Source organism: Megalopta genalis, chromosome 2 (assembly GCF_051020955.1).
Source record: "Megalopta genalis isolate 19385.01 chromosome 2, iyMegGena1_principal, whole genome shotgun sequence".
Lineage (NCBI taxonomy): Eukaryota > Metazoa > Arthropoda > Insecta > Hymenoptera > Halictidae > Megalopta > Megalopta genalis.
Window position 1 is genome coordinate 29,787,100 of NC_135014.1, and position 20,343 is coordinate 29,807,442.

The 20,343-nt window shown below is 46.2% G+C and overlaps 2 protein-coding genes across 5 annotated transcripts in view; both read right to left on the bottom strand.

Annotated features, from left to right (window-relative positions):
* Positions 1–7,935: 7,935 nt before the first annotated feature.
* On the bottom strand, positions 7,936–11,152 carry LOC117229891 (FAD synthase). Of its 2 annotated transcripts, XM_033486804.2 has the most exons (11): positions 11,048–11,152; positions 10,621–10,895; positions 10,432–10,526; positions 10,227–10,350; positions 10,053–10,162; positions 9,846–9,989; positions 9,642–9,781; positions 9,308–9,511; positions 9,034–9,207; positions 8,602–8,859; positions 7,936–8,091 (listed from the first exon to the last, which is right to left on the bottom strand). In XM_033486804.2, exons 2-11 carry the CDS (start codon positions 10,739–10,741, stop codon positions 8,088–8,090), a joined length of 1,374 nt encoding a protein of 457 aa, XP_033342695.2. In that variant the 5' UTR covers positions 10,742–10,895; positions 11,048–11,152; the 3' UTR covers positions 7,936–8,087. The 2 variants fall into 2 exon arrangements, with proteins under 2 accessions (XP_033342695.2, XP_033342696.2); XM_033486805.2 differs by lacking the exon at positions 11,048–11,152 and having other exon boundaries at positions 10,053–10,156; positions 10,621–11,029.
* Positions 11,153–11,771: 619 nt separating this feature from the next.
* The window catches only part of Pkc53E (Protein C kinase 53E), a 66,018-nt gene continuing 57,446 nt past the window's right edge, over positions 11,772–20,343 (bottom strand). For all 3 annotated transcript variants that reach the window (XM_033486810.2, XM_033486809.2, XM_033486808.2), the window contains exon 13: positions 11,772–20,056. In XM_033486810.2, the coding sequence (XP_033342701.1) occupies positions 19,904–20,056 (153 nt within the window). In that variant the 3' untranslated portion in view covers positions 11,772–19,903. The remainder of the gene's footprint in view (positions 20,057–20,343) is intronic.

Consider the following 20,343-nt stretch of genomic DNA (forward strand, 5'->3'; position numbering starts at 1 on the left):
TAGATAAATAAATAAGCAAATAAATAGATCAATAAACAAGTAAAGAAATAAATAGATAAATAAATAAGTAAATAAATAAATCGGTAAATAAATAAGTAAATCAATAAATAGATAAATAAATAAGTAAATAAATAAATAGGTAAATAAATAAGTAAATAAATAAGTAAATCAATAAATAGATAAATAAATAAGTAAATCAATAAATAGAAAAATAAATAAGTAAATCAATAAATAGATAAATAAATAGATAAATCAATAAATAGATAAGTAATTAAATAAATAGTTAAATAAACAGTTAGATAAGTAATTAAATAAACATATTAATACCCGAAATGCATACTCTGAGCAGCACGCGTCAAGTGCAAGGATCGCACTAACTCGAATATCATTTCTCGAGTTATTTCGCGACGTGAAACGTTAACGTATCGATAGATCGTTCGGCAGCAGCCCTCGATCGTAGACGAACGAGTGATCGAGAGCGACCGCGTTTCATTTCTCTTTGAGGCTGTTTTACAGGAGCCGGCAACGAGCACACGATCCCGGAACAGTCTTAATTTTTCCCCGAAGATCTATCGCCTCAATTTCTCTTGTTCGACTAGCCCTTTTCTTCCGGCTGCATCCTCTGTCTTTTCCGGACAGTCGGACGCTTTGAAGCCGTCCGGGGATAGACGAGGCTCGTAATCCGCGCGCGCCATCAAACAGACCAACTAACGCGCCCGGCACACCGTGCAAGTACTTAGAACGGAGGCGCGTAACGCGACCGAACACCCTCGCCCCGACGGAGGACACTCGCGCCCACGCTTTATCGAACCTTTGAAACGGTGAAACGAGCCGTACGATTAAACCGAGCATCGTCCAATCGCGTAAAGGAAATTTCGTGTCGTTTACCGGGAACAGTACGAAGCGCCGCGACCATGTGGCCGCGCGACGCTACGCGAGGGCCCTTCTTTCGATCGAGCGGATCGACGAGATTCGACGTCGGCCGACGAAATCATCGGCGGACCTTGCGTGGACACGATACTGACGGATCGTTAGCATTCGTCGACGAATCGCAGATTTTTTTATGTCTTTGTTGACCAGTTAGTTGTGCGCGACGAGTATACTCGTCGCGGAGAAGCGGCGACATTTTGTGTCGCGACGAGTATATTCGTCATGGAGATGTGGCTGTATTTTGTGTCACGACGAGTATGTTTGTCATGGAGAAGCGGCGGTATTTTGTGTCGCGACGAGTATATTCATCATGGAGATGTGGCAGTATTTTGTGTCACGACGAGTATACTCGTCATGGAGAAGCGGCGCTATTTTGTGTCACGACGAGTATATTCGTCGCGGAGATGTGGCTGTATTTTGTGTCACGACGAGTATACTCGTCATGGAGAAGCGGCGGTATTTTGTGCCACGACGAGTATACTCGTCACGGAGAAGTCGCAGTATTTTGTGTCACGACGAGTATACTCGTCACGGAGAAGTCGCAGTATTTTGTGTCACGACGAGTATACTCGTCACGGAGAAGTCGCAGTATTTTGTGTCGCAACGAGTATAATCGTCACGGAAAAGTGGCAGTATTTCGTGCCACGACGAGTATACTCGTCACAGAGAAACGTCTATATTTTATGCCACGACGAGTATACTCGTCACGAAGATGTAACTGTATTTTATGTCACGACGAGTATACTTGTCGCTTATTCCTCGCTATACACACAAGTGCGCGCCCCGAAAAAGCGACTCCACAGCAAGCTGATTAAACTATAAAAACCTCAATTAGGATTATCAACAGCATGCACACTACTACAACGTAAAAAACATTCCGAAACCACTGTACATTTGGCTACAAGAAATCAGAATCGAACATTTATATATACATTTATATATATATATATATATATATATATATATATATATATATATATATATATATATATATATATAAATGTGTTTGATTCTGATTTCTAAAATAATATATATATATGTATATATATTTTTATAGAGAGAAAGAGAGAGAGAGAGAGAGAGAGGGAGAGGGTCCACCTGGTCCCTTCTCGGGGTCCGGTTTGGTAAGACGAGGTGAAGCGAGCTATTTGCGTCGCCATTTAGCCGCGCAAAGGGAGGTCCTGCGAGAACGGAGATCCTGCGTTCCCGCCAGAAAGAAGAAAAAAAAAAAGAAAAGAAAAGAAAGCGAACGGTCCCTGCTGACCAGCTGACGGTCTCGTGCCCCAACTCGGGGCGCTCTCCTCGCGTCGATTCGATCGCTGGCACATTTTGGATAAGCCGCCGCGCGCGTTGCCCCGTGAATCGAGAGCTGGACAGTGTCGGCGGCGGCGGCGGCGGCCACTCGATCCGCGTCGATCACGGTCGATCGGGTCCGCGGCATCCGATTTTCGGAATGCCGTGACTCTCGGGGCTCTCTACACGGGCGGCGATCGTGGGAGGAAAATGGGGCCTGGCTCCCCGCGAAAAGACACATCGAGAGCAGCGCGCCGCGCGTACGTTGTTCCCCTTTCCGCGATTCTCTCTTGGCCCGCTCGTTTCTCTTCCTCCTATTCCTCGAGTCGGGTGTATTGATCCGTCGAGTTTTCAAAAGTAAAATAGGTTATGCCGTTGAATCCCACGGAACTATCGCTCTCCGGACGAACGGCAACGAACGGGGCGCGAAACCAAAAGAAACAGAGGCGGACGGGGAGAATGGAACGGCTGAATTGATAGACGGATACGGAGGAGGAGGAGAAGGAGGAGTAGGAGGAGGGGGGGCGGCGCGCGCGCGCGCTCTCCCGCGACCCCTTACCTCACCGACGCGAGAGACACACACCGCGTTACACCGTTTCGCTTCTATGTGTCCGCGCGGGCTGCCGGTGTATCGTTGTAACGCCGTGCACCGTTAATACAGAAATTTACGGGAAACCGGAGGGCGAGAGCCAACGAAAGCAACGCCGGGACAAAGATAGACACGCGAGCTTCGCGAACTACCGTGAGGCCCCTCCCGATGCGTTCGCGTCGCGAATCTCCTCGGAAGACGGATTATAAAGGCGGCCAGCAGGGATGCGTCTCGATGATCGAGAACGTTCGGCCGGAATGGTTCCGCGTATTCGTCGCGTCGCGCTCGACCGGAACCGTAACATAACCTCGACGACGCTCGCACGTTGGGACGAAAACGTTCGGAGCACGCGACCGGCGCGTCGTTTTGCCTCGGAACCGCAGAAACGTGGCGCGCGCGCGCCCGCTCGCTCGCCCGGAAGACGATCCTATTTAAACGTTCGCGTCCACTCACGGCCCGGCGTTTTCAGCGCTAACAAGATCGCGTGCTCGTTTACAAGAGCCGCTCGCGCGTCCCGCTCGGACGCGCCGCCGATCGAAAACATTTTTGCTCGCGAGCGGCGCGTCGTACCCCCACTCCGCCGCGCCGCACCGTGCTGCACCGAGTCCCGTCGGATTCGGCGGCGAAACAGGCGCGTCGATTACGATCGAACGATAAAAGGTAAACGACTCGATCGAACGCGACGAAAATTCCTGTCGACCTCTCGCGAGCCACGTTCGTCCGAGTATGTAACGCGGAACAGCGTCAGCCGGGACCGATCGCGCGGATTTTCTCACGATTGTACGAAGATATGTGCTTGTGGAAATGTACTTTGCGAGCGACTCTGCGCGATCTTCTCGGGGCTAAGATGTAGGAACGCGTGAGAACGGTTGACATTAGAGTTATAAAATTAGGCGAAACGATTGGTCTTTGATTGTTTTCTTTTATGGTTGCCGTTGTTATGGAAAGAGAGGCAGGAGACATTTTTAGGTAAATTTTCTGTCTTTGATTGTTTCTTTTATGGTTTTTGATGTTATAGAAAGAGAGGCAGGAGATATTTTTAGGTAAATTTTCTGTAATCGAGGGTCAGCTTGGAAAGAAAAATGGACGATTTGGGAGGGGGTGGTAGGATTATTGGAGCTTTGTGGCTCGTTTTTGTAGTTGCCGGTTGTCAAGGTTATTGTAATTATTGTAACTATATTATTGTAATAACTGTTATTACGATATTATTGTAATTACAGTAACTATTATGATTGTTGTTGTAATTATTGTAACTATATTATTGTAATTATAGTAATTATGATTATAATATTATTGTAATTATAGTAACTGTTGTTACAATATTATTATAATTGTAATAACTATAAAAAGCGAGCCGCAAAGCTCGAATAATCGTACCTCCTCTTTCCAAATCGTCCATTTTTGTTTGCAAGCTTCAATTAGGTTTAGCTTTCCAATTAGGGAGAATTTACTGTATTAGGATGCGTGTCGATGCGGACGGACGGTCGTTGAACCGGTGCATATAGCATGCAGAATTCTCCCTGTCCAATGTAAATTCTCCCTAATTGATGCTCAGATTGTGCACAAAAGTGGACTATTTAGGGATTGAAGATACGATTACTCGAGCCTCGCGGCTCGTTTTGATAGTCTCCGATTGTCAACGACTGTAAAAACGAGCCGCAAGGTTATTTATTATTAGTCGCATCTCCTCTTCCCAAATTGTCCATTTGTGTGGACAATCTGGGCGTCAATTAGAGAGAATTCATTTTAACTTTATAATAATTCGACCAGATGATTTCTGAACCTTCTCGAGACGTTACCGAATATTTTTTAGCATTCCAACGAATTGCAAAATATTGTTCACTCATTGCCCAGTAACGCCTCAGAACAATCCAAGTAATTTGGTCAAACTTTATAAAGTTATTCCGTTTGAAAAAGAGTCAACTAAGTCACTCTTCACAAATTGTCCACATTCGTGTACAAGCTGAGCGTCAATTAAAGGAGAATTTATTGTACATATTCTCAGATTTTTAGCCAATTCAATCACAACATATGTTCAAGTTTATTGAACAACTTAAATTACCAAAAACGTATATTCGCAATCTAAATATTAAGCCTCGAATTACCGAACCAGCGAAAATACAGTAAATTCTCCCTAATCGACACTGGGCAACAAAAATGGACAACTCGGGATTAGAAGATACGATCATTCGAGCCTTGCTGCTCGTTCTCGCAGCAATCGACAGCCGCGACTCTCGAATAATCATCCCTCCCGAAATTGTCCATTCTCGCGTGCACAATCCGAGCGTGAATCCGAGAAAATTTACTCTAACACGTTGTACATGCAACGGTGCATCGTCCGTCCGTCCGCATCGACGCGCATCCCGCCGCGACAGGATTTCTGTTAAAAAATTGACGACGTAGATTCGACGGTCGGACGAAGTCGGAGCGGTGTGCCGGGTGTATCGTAGAACATCGTGCCGTTTTGTATCGCGTCGCATCGCGTCGTATCGCATCGCATCGTATCGTATCGTTTCGTTTCGTTTCCATCGTTTCGATAGTCCTCATCCTATTTTAGCACCCTTTTCGGGACTGGCTACCCGAGGGAATCAATAACCGACGAGGAAGCGACTGTAGATTCGGGTACACCGGTGGAGAGAAGGGGAACCCAAGGAACCAAAGAGTACCGAGGGGCGTCGCGCGTCGAGTAGAAGAGCTCCCTGCCTAGCCGGGGCCGGGAGGGTGTTAGAGGGTGCAACAGGGACCGCGAACTTTAGGGTGGAGGTGGCACGCGAGAGAGTCGGAGCTTGGCTCCGCCTCCGGCACGCGACCAGCACGCGACCAACGCCATCGACCACGTCGTCGGCTCGGGCCGCCACCACCACCACCTCCACCGCCTCCGCCACCACCTACACCACCTCCACCGTCTCCACCGGGCTGCTATACCAGCTACACCGCCGTCGCTACCACCACCGTCGCGACCACCACCACCACCGCCGCCGCCGCCGCACCACCACCCTCGCAACCACCGTTGCTGCCACTGCCGCCACCGTTAACGTTACCGTTACCGTTACTACTGTTACTTCTATCTTGCCACCGGCTTCATCGACGATTACGCGGCCACCGGACGGACCGCCGTTCGTTCGCATCGCTCTCTCGATGCGTTCGATCTTTCGCTCCGCGTCCATTTTCCTCCGTGCTCTTTCTCTTCCGCTTCTCCTTCCCTCTCTCTCTCCCCGCGTCCTCTGACTTTCGATTTCGTAATCCCGAGCAATCGAATCCCGAAAGAAAACCGATAACCCCTGTACCGGAATCGACCGAACGTCGATCGGCGCGCGCGAACGCGCCCGTATGTTAGGTTATGTCCATCGAGACCGATCGATCGTGCGGCTCGATCGAACTGCGATAGGTTAAAAACCGTTTTCTCACGGTTTCTTAGCGTCCTGCCGACGCTCCATCGTATCGGATAGCAAGTAATCGTGTGTCTAAATCGTCGACGGAACGCGCGTCGTTCGCCTTCCGACGGCCTAACGTCGTCCGTCGACGGAGGAAACGACGACGGGAAGCTGTTTTCCGGGCCGATTCGATCGCTCGGACGGATCGAGCTCGAGGGGAAAATCATTTGGTAACAACGGCCGGACGATGAGGGACTGCCATAAATCCCGCGGCGATGATGAATACGTCTGACCCAGCTTGGCCGAAGATAATCGAAAATATGAAAAACAGCCGGCATTTGGTTAAGTTCGGAGGCTGGGGAAAGCGCTCGAGTGGCGCACTGTATGCGGCCCGTGAACTGCAGAACCATGGGCGTTGCTCGGGTAGTAGCGATTCATTCCCCTCTTTATCGTTCCTTCTACTCCGGCTTTATATAGCCGCCCACCTCCCACCCTCGGGGTGCCCCCCCGCAACCCCCCGTCTTCCCAACCCCCGCCCCCCCTCGGCCCCCAATCGCAATCCCAAGCCCGCCTTGCCCCTTCTAGCGGCCAACTACCACCCACTCTCATTTTAAACTTTCAAAGGAAAAAAGCTAGAAATACTTTAACTCGAAATGAAATTTCAAAAGGATGGAAGGGGCCGACAACGATTCCCTCTCCAGCGAACAACCCTCTCCCGCTTCTTCTTTCCTTCCGCGTTGCAGCGACTGAAAAATATGTAATACGAATTCAGATATACCCTTCCCTTCCTTCGAGACCTCGACTAATCATCTCTCTCTCTCTAGTCGCCATTCCCCCGTCTAATCGACGGACCCCGGCGACACACGTTTCCCTTAACCCTTGGAGCTCTATGGACGCATATGTGCGTTTGGCGAAAGTCGTCCGTGTAGCCTAAGGCCGCATTTATGTGTTTTCCCTAAGTCATCGCGGCCTGGACTAAGGGCGCATATATATGCGTTTGTCGATTTTTTTCAATCGATATGCAGTTATTTTCGTGTAAAATTAATACAGGGGCAGCACTCGTTAGTAATTTGCCCTCCTTAGGTAGCGATTGGGCAATATTAGGGTCATAAAAATCCCCCGGGAATTTCCGAAACGGAAATCCCATTTGATGTCCCACTCTCTAACCAATTAGATTTCAAAATAATTACCTGCACTGTCACCTTTTCGTGACTCGAAGCGCTCGAAACGACTCGGTCAGCAGTATCGTCTTGTATAATTTATTACTATAATTTATTACTGTTTTTGCGCCTTGAATAGTCACTTCAGTGTGGCAAAAAAGTATTCTGCCCCCAGCGATGGTCAGCGATAGCCGCGCTCCGTCCCTACGAACCGTTTCGGCCAGGAGTATTCAGAGCTCAAAAGGTTAAGTACCGTTTAGATTCTGCTTAGAACGTTGTTTTCCTGTATATATATTTTTTTTCGCCGGCCATAACCGTGGCAAACGTGTTCGACGAGTGGACCACCCTCTTGTCCAGGGAGAATCCCGTGATGGAGCTTCCTTTTATGGAGCGAGATATATGTGTTAGGCAGCTTGGAAAGTCGCTGCGATTTCCGATCACGCGGTAGTAGAATTTTTCTGCAATTTTTTCTGCAATCACCGAAGCAGACTGTGTCATTGTTCTTCTCGTCGTTGTCTCGCGACCGGCAAACCGCATCGACTTTCCGAGCTAACCGGCGCTCTATCGGTTGTCTAATAACTCATCCATGTTTGCTTTCTCCTCTTTAATAACAACGACAGCTCATCGAGTAACAATTACGTAATTTTAATCGGATCACAATCGTTGCGACTGGCAGCACCACACCGAGTGTCCCCGCCGGCTTTTCCTCGGGCTTCCGCTTCGCGCTATCTTGGCTCTCTTTCATCTACGAAATTTCATCGGATTATGCTATCGCGTACACACAGAAGGCTGGAAAACATGCAACCGTTTCTTTTTCTTCGAGAAAGGCTGCTGTCGGTGAGTGAAAGAGAGACGGCGAGGGAGAAAGTGGGGAAAGATTTATTCTTGCGCTTTCATTTTTGCCCCAAATTATGGTATACATAACTTTGTTACGCGCGTTGCCTTCAAACATTTTCAGAAGACCTCGGCTCTAATTTTATGCATCGTGAAACCTGCGATGATTTTTTAACTAACGAATTAAATCGCTAATTGCCACGCTTTTCGGAGCGGATGATGCAACAACGTTCTTTAAAAGGCAGAATCTACTCGAATTAATCGTTGTAAGCGCGAGCAACTGTTAATGCGATTGTGTTAATTTTTATCGATCGACGCGAGCTAATAAATTAATCGTTCCTCTGATGACTGATGATCGAAAACTTTCTCACAGATATGTATACCATAATACAAGTACACAGAGACTATTCTCCTTTCTTACCGAAACGACGCGGCTTCGTCTGCTTCTGTACAATAATGTAGTGAGAGAGATCCGAGAAAACTTGCGACGTCTAATTCCGTCCATTCGATGAGAGGAAAATGTATTTGTACGTCCGGGAAAGATGTACCGAACAACCTAAGAACGTTCTCATGATCTCTCTCGTTGCTGTCCGATCGCTTGCCAAACAACAACGTTCGCATTTCCGGTCTTGCTAAAATCTCCCCGTTGTTTCTCAAGGCGCACAATTCGACGTTGTACCTATCAAAGCAACAATTTCGTTTCTATTTAACTATATTAATATATATAATATATTATATTACATAATATATATATATATATATATATATAATATAATATTGGCGAAAAAATATAATAATATTATATATATAATATATTTCTGTTATTTAGCTGGACTAATAAACAGTCGTCTACCTGTTGCTAATTTCCTGAAGAAAGCTACTCGCTCTTGGACTGATTCCACGTAATTTGGTTTTTGCAGGTTCTCCAAGCTTTTCCGTTGCAACGCGAGCAAGGTGCAACACGATGACGGATTCTGGGCTACCGTCCAAGTAGATCCAGACCTCCTCCGGTTTCCGGCAATAATTTCTGTAAAAGAAAATGAAAAGAACGATCGAACAATTTGTCGGCTTTGGGAACACAACAACACGAGTCATCGATACTTTTTTCCACTTGACAGATGCATTACAGGAGTATTTCGACGGATTTCTCATAAATCGATCGACGTTCCGACTTCTCAAGGAAGCTCTCGTACTTTCGGACAGAGCCGACGTGGGGCGTGCGATCGTAATGCACAAGCATGCTGCTCGGGATTCGGGAACAAAAGGTTCTTCTGGCGGCCTCGGTGTCCTCCTCGTTGTTGCTCTCTACGGTGATGCGTGCCTTGTAATACCTGCAACAAATATCGTTAGTCTTGCAGAAACTTTTTCACAATCGTAGAACAAAGGAAGTCCAAGCTATCGCGAGATTTCAGAGGTCTCTTCAGAATTCTGCTAGTTTCTCGTTCGGTGAATTTTCATTACCTATTACTCTCTGGATACGATCCGAACGAAACGTTCGGAAACTTCTGTACAACTTCGTTTAATATGTTCGCGAACGTATCTTCCCTCGCGTTCACAAAAACCTCTACAGTTGAAAAAGATTTGTATCCGGCGAATAACTCCTACAAACATCTCCTATAATTGTTTCTCTGAAATGTGTAAGGTGTGATTTTCCTCAGAATTTACCTTACACAGAGCCGGAAACGAAACCTCGAAGAACACAGGCGATCCAGGAAAGACGAACACATTTTGTACTGCGATACATGGGTAAGCCAAAGGCTTCTCGGTGATTTGGTTTACTCCAAATTTCAGGACAGATTTGGTTGGAACCTAAACGAAGATCGCACATGTATTTCAACCGTTGAACGAACGCTGTAAATGTGTTAGACTTACATATGCCATTTTATAAGCGGGAGAAGGATACTTGCTATATCCGAAGCGATTCACAATGTCTACCAACTTTGGATGATAGTGCATGGTATCGTTGAAAGCCAATCCTAGGGCTTCGAATTTGATATTATTGTATCTACGATGGTACACAATCTCTGCGATATTCCAAATAATTACCTTCGTAAGTAACATCGTCGTGAGTTGGTCCTATTCCTCCGGTGGTAAAGACATAATTATAACTTCCAGAGAAATTCTTGATCGCTTCTGCGATATCCTGGACATCGTCTCGAACGACCATAATCTAGAAAGTAAAATTTTTAATATGACTCGTCCATGCAGAATTGATAAACCAATGATCACATGTGCATGTGCAGAAACTAACTTTCTGAACCTTGACTCCATGCTTGTACAGCAAATTGCTCGCATACAACGAATTAGTGTCTTTCACTTGAGCCTTCAAGATTTCATCGCCAACAACTACATTTAAAAAAAAAAAACAAACAAAGATGTTTAACGCGGGAAACAACGTACGCGATCGAACACAACTGACAATCCCACAGGTTGTTATTACCAATTATTCCAGCAGTCGGGTGTTCTTCGTTACTTTTTCCATGTATCAACATTATTCTCATGATAGTTGGTCCATGGTGCTTCGACGAAATGTTTGCTAAATATCGTCGTAAGTGTATCATAATTTACCATTTAACCTCGCAATTAACGGTTTCGTAATGTAGCGTTCTGATCGTTTCGCAGCACGACGTAACTAAAGCGCTTTCGGGCCAATCCGTTCCCCAAAATGTATATAATTCAAGGCTATTGCAAAGCTATTTTTCTTGCGTTGAAAATCTAAAATTAATATTACATTCAGGCATGATCGTTGCCGTTCATGTCATAAACCACACGTTCTACGGCAACGATCATTTTTTATGTAAAAGTAGCATTTCGATCGAGCGGTGTTATTCGTGGAAAAATATTCAAAGAATTTATCGTATTCCTACCCAAAAAGTTGAGAATAAATAACAAGTTCGATAATTAAACTTTTCGCATGTCAAAAAGAATTCTTTGGCATCAAAAGCATTTTCTACAGAGAGATTGTGGCGCCTCCTGTGGCGAAACAAAGAAGCTTCGTTCAGGGTCCGTACAGCGCCAATTAGTCCAGCGGCGAAACGCCCAAACTGCTGGCCAAATCCAACTGTCGGTAATTTTGTTTACCAGTTTGAGCATTTCGCCGCTGGACTAATTGGCGCTGTACGGACTCTGAACGGAGCTTCGAGATTCTGCCACAGAGCGGCGCTACTGTCGCCGGTGCAATTTATCCGCGTCGGTATCGTTTGGCTAACAGTTTCAGCGTTTTGCCATTTACTAATTGGCGCTGCGAAACACGCAATAAAGTTTCATTTTTCTGCCGCGAGAGGCGCCGCTGTCGCTCAAACAGCAATTGATTCTTGCCGGATTTGAATCGTATCTCACGGCAAAAGCGGTAAGAATCATCTGCGTTAACTTTAAAAAATAATTCCGATGGTCTTCCGTAGAGATTATTTAACTTCCGAGGGCTCGAATTAAAGCTGAGAGAATGTACTTCACGACAGCGTCGATGCAATTTAAAAACAATAACGATAACCAAGCAGAAATTGAAAAATTGTGAGAATTATCTCCTCTGCTTTCCCTTTCGGATTCTCGATGGCTTCCGACGGCTGTAATCAGTAAGAACACGGAATCACATTCGTGACACGATTCGAAACTTTTATTACGACATTATAAATGCACAAAAACATCTTAAAAATATGGGTGTAAGTGTGAACGTGTATAGTCATGCGACGTGTAGTCGAAAGAACAACAGACTTCGATTACAGTTTCGAGAGTGAATGGGAGCTACGCGGGTCAGATTTCACAGATTCCGTCGAATGTCTCTTGCGCATATTATTTCTCCTCTCCGTCTGTGTGTGTTTCAATCGATTATAGCAGCACACCCTGTTTCTACACGCGACGCTTGTTTACCAGCCGGCGAACCGCGTGCTTTCCAGGCACGCGTTCCGCGATCGTTTCAGGCGGAACAAGTTCGTCGAAGGGACGAGGTTCCCCGGCGTTCCGGTAACATCGATTCGGAACTTGTTCGCGATCAAAATCCGACCCTCGAACGTCTGCGAAATCGTGGAAAAAACGAAACAATTTTCCGGCACCGTGTCGGACACGAGCAGGCGGGCATATTAACAAAGAACCGAGCGTTTAAAGAGGCTCTCTTCTTTCGGATTGTTTTCGCGTCGTCCGAATGAATTTTCGACGATGGCAACGCGATTACGGTAAATTCTTCCTGAGCGACGCTCGGCTTGGAGACGAAGCGGACAACTCGGAAGGGGAGGGGATAGGCTTCGTCGAGCGTTGCGGCTCGTTTTTATGGCCGTTGACAGTCGGCGACTGTAAACACGGGCCGCTAGGCTCGAATAACCGTGTCCCCTCTCTCCAAATTGCCCGCTTTTGCGAGCGACAATTAGAGAGAATTTATTGCAGCGCGTTTGAGAATAATTTAACCGAATAATTCCGATTCCGCCGGAATAATTAAGCTCCGCGCGTTTCACAGCCGACGACAATTGTATTTTCGATCGATGGTTCCTGCTAATCCGCCTGCCCGTCGGAACGGCGCCGGAAGGCCGCGTTTTGCACGACGGCGGTGTACCGTTCTCCGCGACCCTCACCTTCCGGTAGGGAAACGGCCGAGATACGGCAACGAGAAACAAGGGCAGGAAACGGGAGAACGAAAGGAAAACGAGAGAATACTCGACGGGGAAAGTGGGCGTGTGTGAACATTTCTAAAAGTTTCTCTGCAGAGAAACGAGTCCGGCTCCGATCGTCGCACGATGTTTCCATCGAGTTCCCCATCGCCATGAGAAAACCTGCGGTCATCATCGGTGTTCGCCAAACACCTTCGAACAGCTCGCGCGGTTCGTTCGTTGCTTCTGCTGGCAATCGGTAATTACCGGGCCGCGTGTACGTTGCTCTGCGAATCGTTTCTTTTGGCAGAAGCGTCGCGCTCACGGTCGAAACAATGCGCGAGAGTTCTAATTTAATTCTTTGGGCCACGGTGGAATTAAAAATGCCTCATCCTCATTTTTTTTTTATGCACGGTAATATGCGTTCACCATGCGGTTCATGCGTGAACACGGTTCGGCAATTACGACAATTTTCGATCGCAGCGTGAACGGACTTTGCGAGCTGTTCGTCCCGGAACACGGGCAATCGCCGAGCCGATCGGACTCGTTGACTATAATCTCGATCGCTAATGGTCGCCAAGGACCGCGAGATCGGTATAGTAAGTTCTCCCTGATTGACGCTCGGCTTGGAAACGATAATGGACAATTTGGGAAGAGCTGGCGCGTCTATAAATAACCTCGTGGCTCATTTTTATTGTTGGTTGGGTCAATAATTATTTTTATTTATATCTAATATATAATATATTTAATAATATATATAATAATAATATTATATATAATATAATAATATATTAATAATATATTATATTGTATTACATATAATATAAATATTATATTATATATATAAATATAAGTATATATAATTATATAATTATACTCATATAATATATATAATAATAATTATTATTATTTATAATCGCACCACCTCTTCCCAGAATTGCCCATTACCGTGGACAATCCCGGGCGTGAATTAGGGAGAGCTCACGGTACACGCGTTTACGCAGTGGCTAAAAGAGGGATCGCCGTCGCGGTGTCGCGTCGCGGCAAATTCTATATCGAGTATTTTTAAGTTTACCCGCTTTTCTCATTTGTCTCATCATCGTAATCGTGATTATTTCCTTTTACATTTTTTTGGGTTGCTTTTCTTTCCGCTCGGCTTTTCGTACAAAAATAGATTCTCGAGCTCGGGTTGCGTAGCCTCGCGGCGGAATATTTAGTACCTGCGCGAGAGAGAGAGAGAGATCGCTCTCGATGCCCTTCTATTTTATTCCTCTCGAGCGCGAACCACGCGTGGTTCAGGCCGGCTCGCCTGAGTCGCGAGGGAGCGCGCGCGCGCGCGGTTCATTTTTTAACGGATCCGACGTGTAGTAGCGCGCGCGGCGGTGTCGCGCGCCCGTCGACGATCGGATCGGGGCTGCGCCGACGCACCGAGATCGAACGACCGCGGGGTGGGGGGTTGAGGACCGGCACGCGGCGTCCCGCGATCGGGTTTCGGGCGGCAAGGAAACATCGCCGAGGCTACGTAAGGCCCGGGCCGATCGAAGAACGAGATTGGAATCACCCGTTGAATAAAGGGGGCGAGAACTACGTTACGATATACTTATTTATTGGAACACGCTTAATAAGACGTAATTAAATATGTTCGATTTTCGACTTGTTCCGAAACTCGCGAACTCGTGTTCTTTCCACCTTTTTTTGGGGGGGGGGGTAGAGGAGTAGAGGGGGCTGGCGGGCTGGTCGAGAGAAACAGAGATTCATTCGGTGACCAAGTGTGAGCAAGTGAGAGAGAAAGAGAGAGAGAGAGAGAGGTTCGAAAGTAGATGCACCGAGTGCACGTGTGCACCGCGCTTCACGCAAACATTCTCTGGCCGGCGACGGAATTGCCTAGATCAGGGGGCGAACGATCGCGTCGATATCGCACTGTCCGATTCTTTCTTTCGCGTACGGTACGACTAGACTGCGTATAGCACTCTATACGAATAGAAATTGAACGAAAATCGAGTTGCCCTACTGGAGGCCTCGTCGTGTTCCAAAGAACGTAGAAGCCTCGGTTGTCTATTATCTCAAGCAATTTTCTACGTCGACGTTTGGAAGAGCCGTCGCGCTAATCGATAATTGCCGCAGTCTAGTTACGGACACCGTTTCACGCTTACTCGTTTCGGTTCGTCGCAGCAACCGCGAGAAAATTATCGCGTTTCACGGTCGCGTTTCATTGCGAAACGTACGGATTCGTCGAGAGCCTCGAAACGAACGTGTGAGATTATTTAATTATTTGAAACTGTTAATTAGAAAAGACTGTAACGATTTAACAATTTCAATGCAATTTTACCGTGCAATACGCAGATCCTCGTTCAACTTATTTAAACAAAATTAAATTTTTAAACGAAGTGCCTATAAAACGTAAAGTCTGATCTAATTTTTTGCGGATAAAACCTTACAATTTTATAATTTCTCAATATCTACGTCTTAAATTTACTATGCTAATTTTAACCATCCGCTTAAATTCAGTTGATATTACTCCTAATTTTTAAACCGACCGAAATACAATGAATTTCTTTTCTGTAACTATTTAAGATTATAAATTAGAAGAGACTATAAATATTTAACGATTTCAGTGGGATTTTACATCCAATAAGCAAATCCCTATACAACTTACTGAGGCAAAATATCTATAAAATATAAACTCTAATTCAATCTTTTGTGAATAAAACCTTACAATTCTACAACTTCTCAATATCTAAACGTTAAATGCTAATTTTAACCATCCAGCTGACATTACCCCTAATGTTTAAACCAAAATACAATGAATATCTTTACTGTAACTATTTAAGACTGTAAATTAGAAGAGACTATAAACATTTAACAATTTCAATGCGTTTTTACATCCGATAAACAAATCCCCGTTCAATGTATTGAAACAAAACTGAATTCTAAACGAAACACCTATAAAACGCAAACTCTACTTCAATACAATTTTACAACTTCTCGATACCTAATTCTTTTTTTTTACAATGCTAAATTTTACAATGCTAATTCTAACGATCCGCTTAAAATTCAGCCGACATTACCACTAACTCTTAAACCAACCAAAATACAATATAAATTTCTTTACCGTAACTACTCGAGACTATAAATTAGAAAACGCTATAAAAATGTAACAATTTCAACGCAACTCTACATCCAATAATCAAATCCCTATACAACTGATTGAAACGTCGAAGCTTTCGAGTAATCGAACGACAAACGCAAAAACGATCCGTTCCGTAATTTGATCCAACCGTTGCGGATCAACGTTACCAGCATAGTTTTCTCGCAAGTGCTGCGACACGTCCGCGCGTTCCTAACCCGCGACCGAAGCAGACCCCCGCTCCGTTTGGCCCGAGAAGCGGCCGAGAAGGATCGATCGGTGAGCAACGATAATATCGATAACAATTCTATGTCGCTTTTTATGAAGCGTCAAAGCGTTACATGAGCTGCGCGCGTCTGATATACGTGTTCTATATAATAGTAAGGTCGGTTGAGAGACAGCGGGGGCGGCCGGCGAGACGGTCCGGATCGCGACCCCTGTTCTAGACCGTTCCGCGCCGGCTAATCAGCGTGTATCCGCGCGATTCTCTCTGATCGGGCGAGGCAACGAGTGTCGCGAGAGACAGAATCGAGAGAACTCTATGAAAGGAACGAATCGACGATGCGACGCGAGTTCACGGTGCTCGAGGGGGGTGGAGGTCGAGGGGAGAGAAGGGCGCGAGCTGCCCGTGCGAGATCGTCGATCCTAAATCGCGGGGTGAGTCCTCGCGGAAGTTTCGTCTCGAGACTCCGAGTTAGTGTCTTTCTCTACCGCTACCTTTCGACCAGGTTCGCCGTCGCCGTGCTCGACGAGCGCCGTTAAAAAGGAACGCGTCCGTCGGAGCCGACGGGGCTGATCGTCTACCTCTACGTTCGCGCGACGAGATAGTCGCGGGTTTGTCGATCGAGATTTCAAAATGATTGACCGATCGCCTAGGAGCGAGCCGCGGACCGGCCGCTCGCGCAGATCGGCCGTCGTTCCGCGTCATTTTCGGGCTGCGGCTCGCGGGGCCGCAAGGTCGTGCTGCTCTGACGCAAGCTTCGTTAACGAGTTCACCGTCCGGCTCATTAAACTGTTAACCCGTTCGAAGCGAATCGGAACGCGCGCACAATAGGAGTTCGCGCGTTTATGGCGAAACTCGGTGAAACAGCACCGAAGTCGCCGGACGAATTGAACGCTAAACCTACCGAGCACCAAAGATGCCTGCCGCGCGTTGTTTTAGAACAGTTACAAGACTGAATTCATTTAGACTTCTATTTTTATCAGCTATTTTTATCATAATATGTGCTCGGAAAGGAGCCTTTATAATTTCATCAATTTGAACAGAGAACAAATGTGAAAGCAGTCATTGTAATCGGCATGGTAGGTTTAGTGTTGACAATGTTGTTACAGTATTTTGAATTTGTTAGAACTATTAAACGGAAGAAATACGCTCTTTCGTTTCTCCTAATCGACGTAGACAATTTTCGCACAGGGATCCGCAGTCTAGCGACAACAACGAGCCGGAAAGAAATGTCGAAATTCGAAAAGTCCCTGGCGTCGACCGAGTTATTCGATATTGGATAATGCCGACGACAGTGTTTATTGTTAGTCGATAGCAGAGAATTTCGATGTTCGAATGCGGAGAAAGAGTTAGACAACGGGCTCGTTAACATTTCATTGCAGGATGACTCGCGCGACGGTCGATCTGCCCTCGCAGCTGGTCCGCAATCAAAGATAAGCGTTCGAGGAGGAAAACGATCCCGCGGAATCGGTTTTCTTCTGCGCTTTTCCCACCTACGGATGCCTCCTCGGACTCTCGATGGCTCTCGGTTCGTCCCCGTATCGTTCTCGTCCTCGATCGTTCGATAGAAAGACGTGTATCACTGGATGCGAGGGTTTTCAGGCACGAGACGAACTCTTGTAGGAAATACTGTTTTTTGCTTTTTTTTTCTTTTCAACGTTTTTGAACGAACTCGAGAGAGAAAGAGAGAAGGAGCGAGAGTGAGTGATCGAGTGAATGAGTGAGTGAAAAAGAGCGAGAGAGAGAGAGAGAGATGAGAGAGAGAGAGATGAGAGAGAGAGAGAGAGGAGAGAGAGAGTGATGAAAAGTAGGGAGACCTTTCGAACGACATTGTTTCAAACGAAAGGGTAATCGTGATCGGTGATGACGAACAGCTGAAAGTAAAGGCGGACAACGTCGAAATGGACGAACGGACGAGCGTAATCCGTTGTTATTATCTTCGCGGTAAACTTCCGCCGCGGCCAATTAGCCGCAACGACCGTCCAACGAGTCGACGCAACGAGCATCTTCGTAAACATTCCGATTGTCCCGAACGGTCGCGCAAACGAAGCGAAACGAAACTCCCGGAATATTATCGTCGCTTCGGGAGAGAGAGAGAGAGAGAGAAACGCGTTTCTTTTTTTCTCTCCTCCGCGAAGAAAATTTCCGATCCCCCGACGACCGAAATCAAGGGATCGAGACGAGCGATTTAACTTTTGAGAGCGGAGTTCATTTACGCGTTGCACGGCGACGCTTCGTTTCAATTTACAATTCCTATCGTCGAGATATGCAAACGAGAGGTGGAGGAAGATAATCGTGGTCGGTGGGCGAACCAATCTCGACCACGAAACAAATCTTTGAAGCCGACGTCTCTCGCTGGCAACAAATACAATTAGTTTTATTGCACGTTGCTTGTCTTCCCGCGAATAATCGAACGCGGCGCAACTTGGTAGGACGGCCTGCGAGCAGCCGTTGACCCTTGAACCGAGTGAAAATTATAAATACTACCCCTGGCAGGAGGTGCTCGATCGAAATATTAAAAACGAAATGTACACCGTGACTAAGAAGATAAAAAAAAATGACGAATGCTCGTGTCACCGTCGAATACAAAATAATAAAAATCGAAGTAGCACGACGACAAAGCATTGGAACATTGTTGTTTTCAGGGAGAGCGAGATAAGCCAAAACGAGCGTCGAATTAACAAGAAACCAACAGAATCCAGGAATCCCCGGTTGAAGGGTTCGTGGTTGTTTCAGCGTCGAGCCGGCGAGATTCTGGTGTGGCTGTCGCGTACACCTTGTCTGTATTGTACTAGGTCCGACTTAGGATCGTCGTGAGTAGTGCAACGTTAACGAAATATCGATAGAAATTTCGGTGACACAGGACAACGCGGGTCTCGTGCAACCATGTTCTCTATACACATAATGTACACGCGTGTATACAGGGCACGACGGATCGATTGGCAGAACCCGAGCGAGGAATTTCTCCGCGGGACAAACCGTGAATGGAAAATCGGATTTCATTCCGCGCGGAAACACTTCCGGTTCCGCCACTCGCCCCACCGGGTCCTGTACATAACAATATATTCGTCCGTTCGTTCGTTCGATATACATTATATTCATATATTTATATATATATATATATTTTTATATATATTTATACTCTCTGGAAGGCGACAGTAGAAACTACCGAAGTAAATGTATACGATATCATAATAATAACAGGTATGCACGGAGATCGAGAACAGCGGTTAGGAAATGTTCCCGTCCCGGCTCTAATCGCGAGAGGGATAGAAAGAGAGAAAGATCGCGAAACAGATAGAGAGAATGGGTGAGAGAAAGAGAGAGAGAGAGAGAGAGAGAGAGAGAAATAGAAAGAACAGAGACAGAAAAATAGAGAGAGAGTGAGATCTCCTGTCGCGATTATTCAAATCTTGTTCTAGTTCGCCGAGTCCATCGACTTTTGTTAGGGGAAGAATAGGGAACTCGGACCTCGAGGATCCTGATTGCAACACCCGTCGCCTACGACGGGCTCTACGTTCGAGATCCGATGAAACTGCTTTTCGTTTCCAAAAAACCTGGAACGACTGGGGAGAGAATCGTCTTCGGAAAGAGGGGAGGGGGGGGGGGGTGAAGGATGGGGGACGAGGGACAAGGAACGGGAAAACGATGAGAGGGAAAGAGTTGGAGGGGGATAGAAGACGACGGTGAAAGCCCTGAGTAGCAAGAAGGAAGATGAACCCCGGGGTAATGGCGGGGAGAGACGCGGCGACGAGAGGTTTGCGACTAACGAGGAGAGAACGGTCCTCCTATCCGTTTAGACGTGCTGCACGTACTCCGGGTTCAGGAACGAGAAGCCCATGAACTCCGTCTGGTCCAGATTCATCATGAACAGCTTGTCCGTGGGCGTCAGGTCCGTCTTCTCCGATGTGAACTGTTTGTCGAAGTTGTTCACGTCCTTGCGGTGTTTCTGAAATCGGGCGACGCCGTTATAGTATATGGTATATGCATGACTATAGTATATAGTATATCTATAACTATAGTATATACTATATCTATAGTTATATAGTTATATAGTTATATAGTTATATAGTTCTATAGTATATACTATATCTATAGTTCTATAGTTATATAGTTCTATAGTTCTAGACTCGCTCGCATGTGGATGACACAATTATTTGCTTAGATTTGAACACTGATTTGTACGTTAATCTATTATATCTTCCTTAGTTTATCAAGAGTGTTGAAAGTGACGAA

Excerpts from the sequence above, each read along its gene's own strand:
- LOC117229891 (XM_033486804.2), bottom strand. The coding sequence starts at position 10,741 with ATGATACACTTACGACGATATTTAGCAAACATTTCGTCGAAGCACCAT. Across the intron at positions 9,782-9,845 it reads CGTTTCCGGCTCTGTGTAAG|GAGTTATTCGCCGGATACAA; the intron begins GTAAATTCTGAG and ends AGATGTTTGTAG. Across the intron at positions 8,860-9,033 it reads CTTCAGGAAATTAGCAACAG|GTACAACGTCGAATTGTGCG; the intron begins GTAGACGACTGT and ends TTGCTTTGATAG.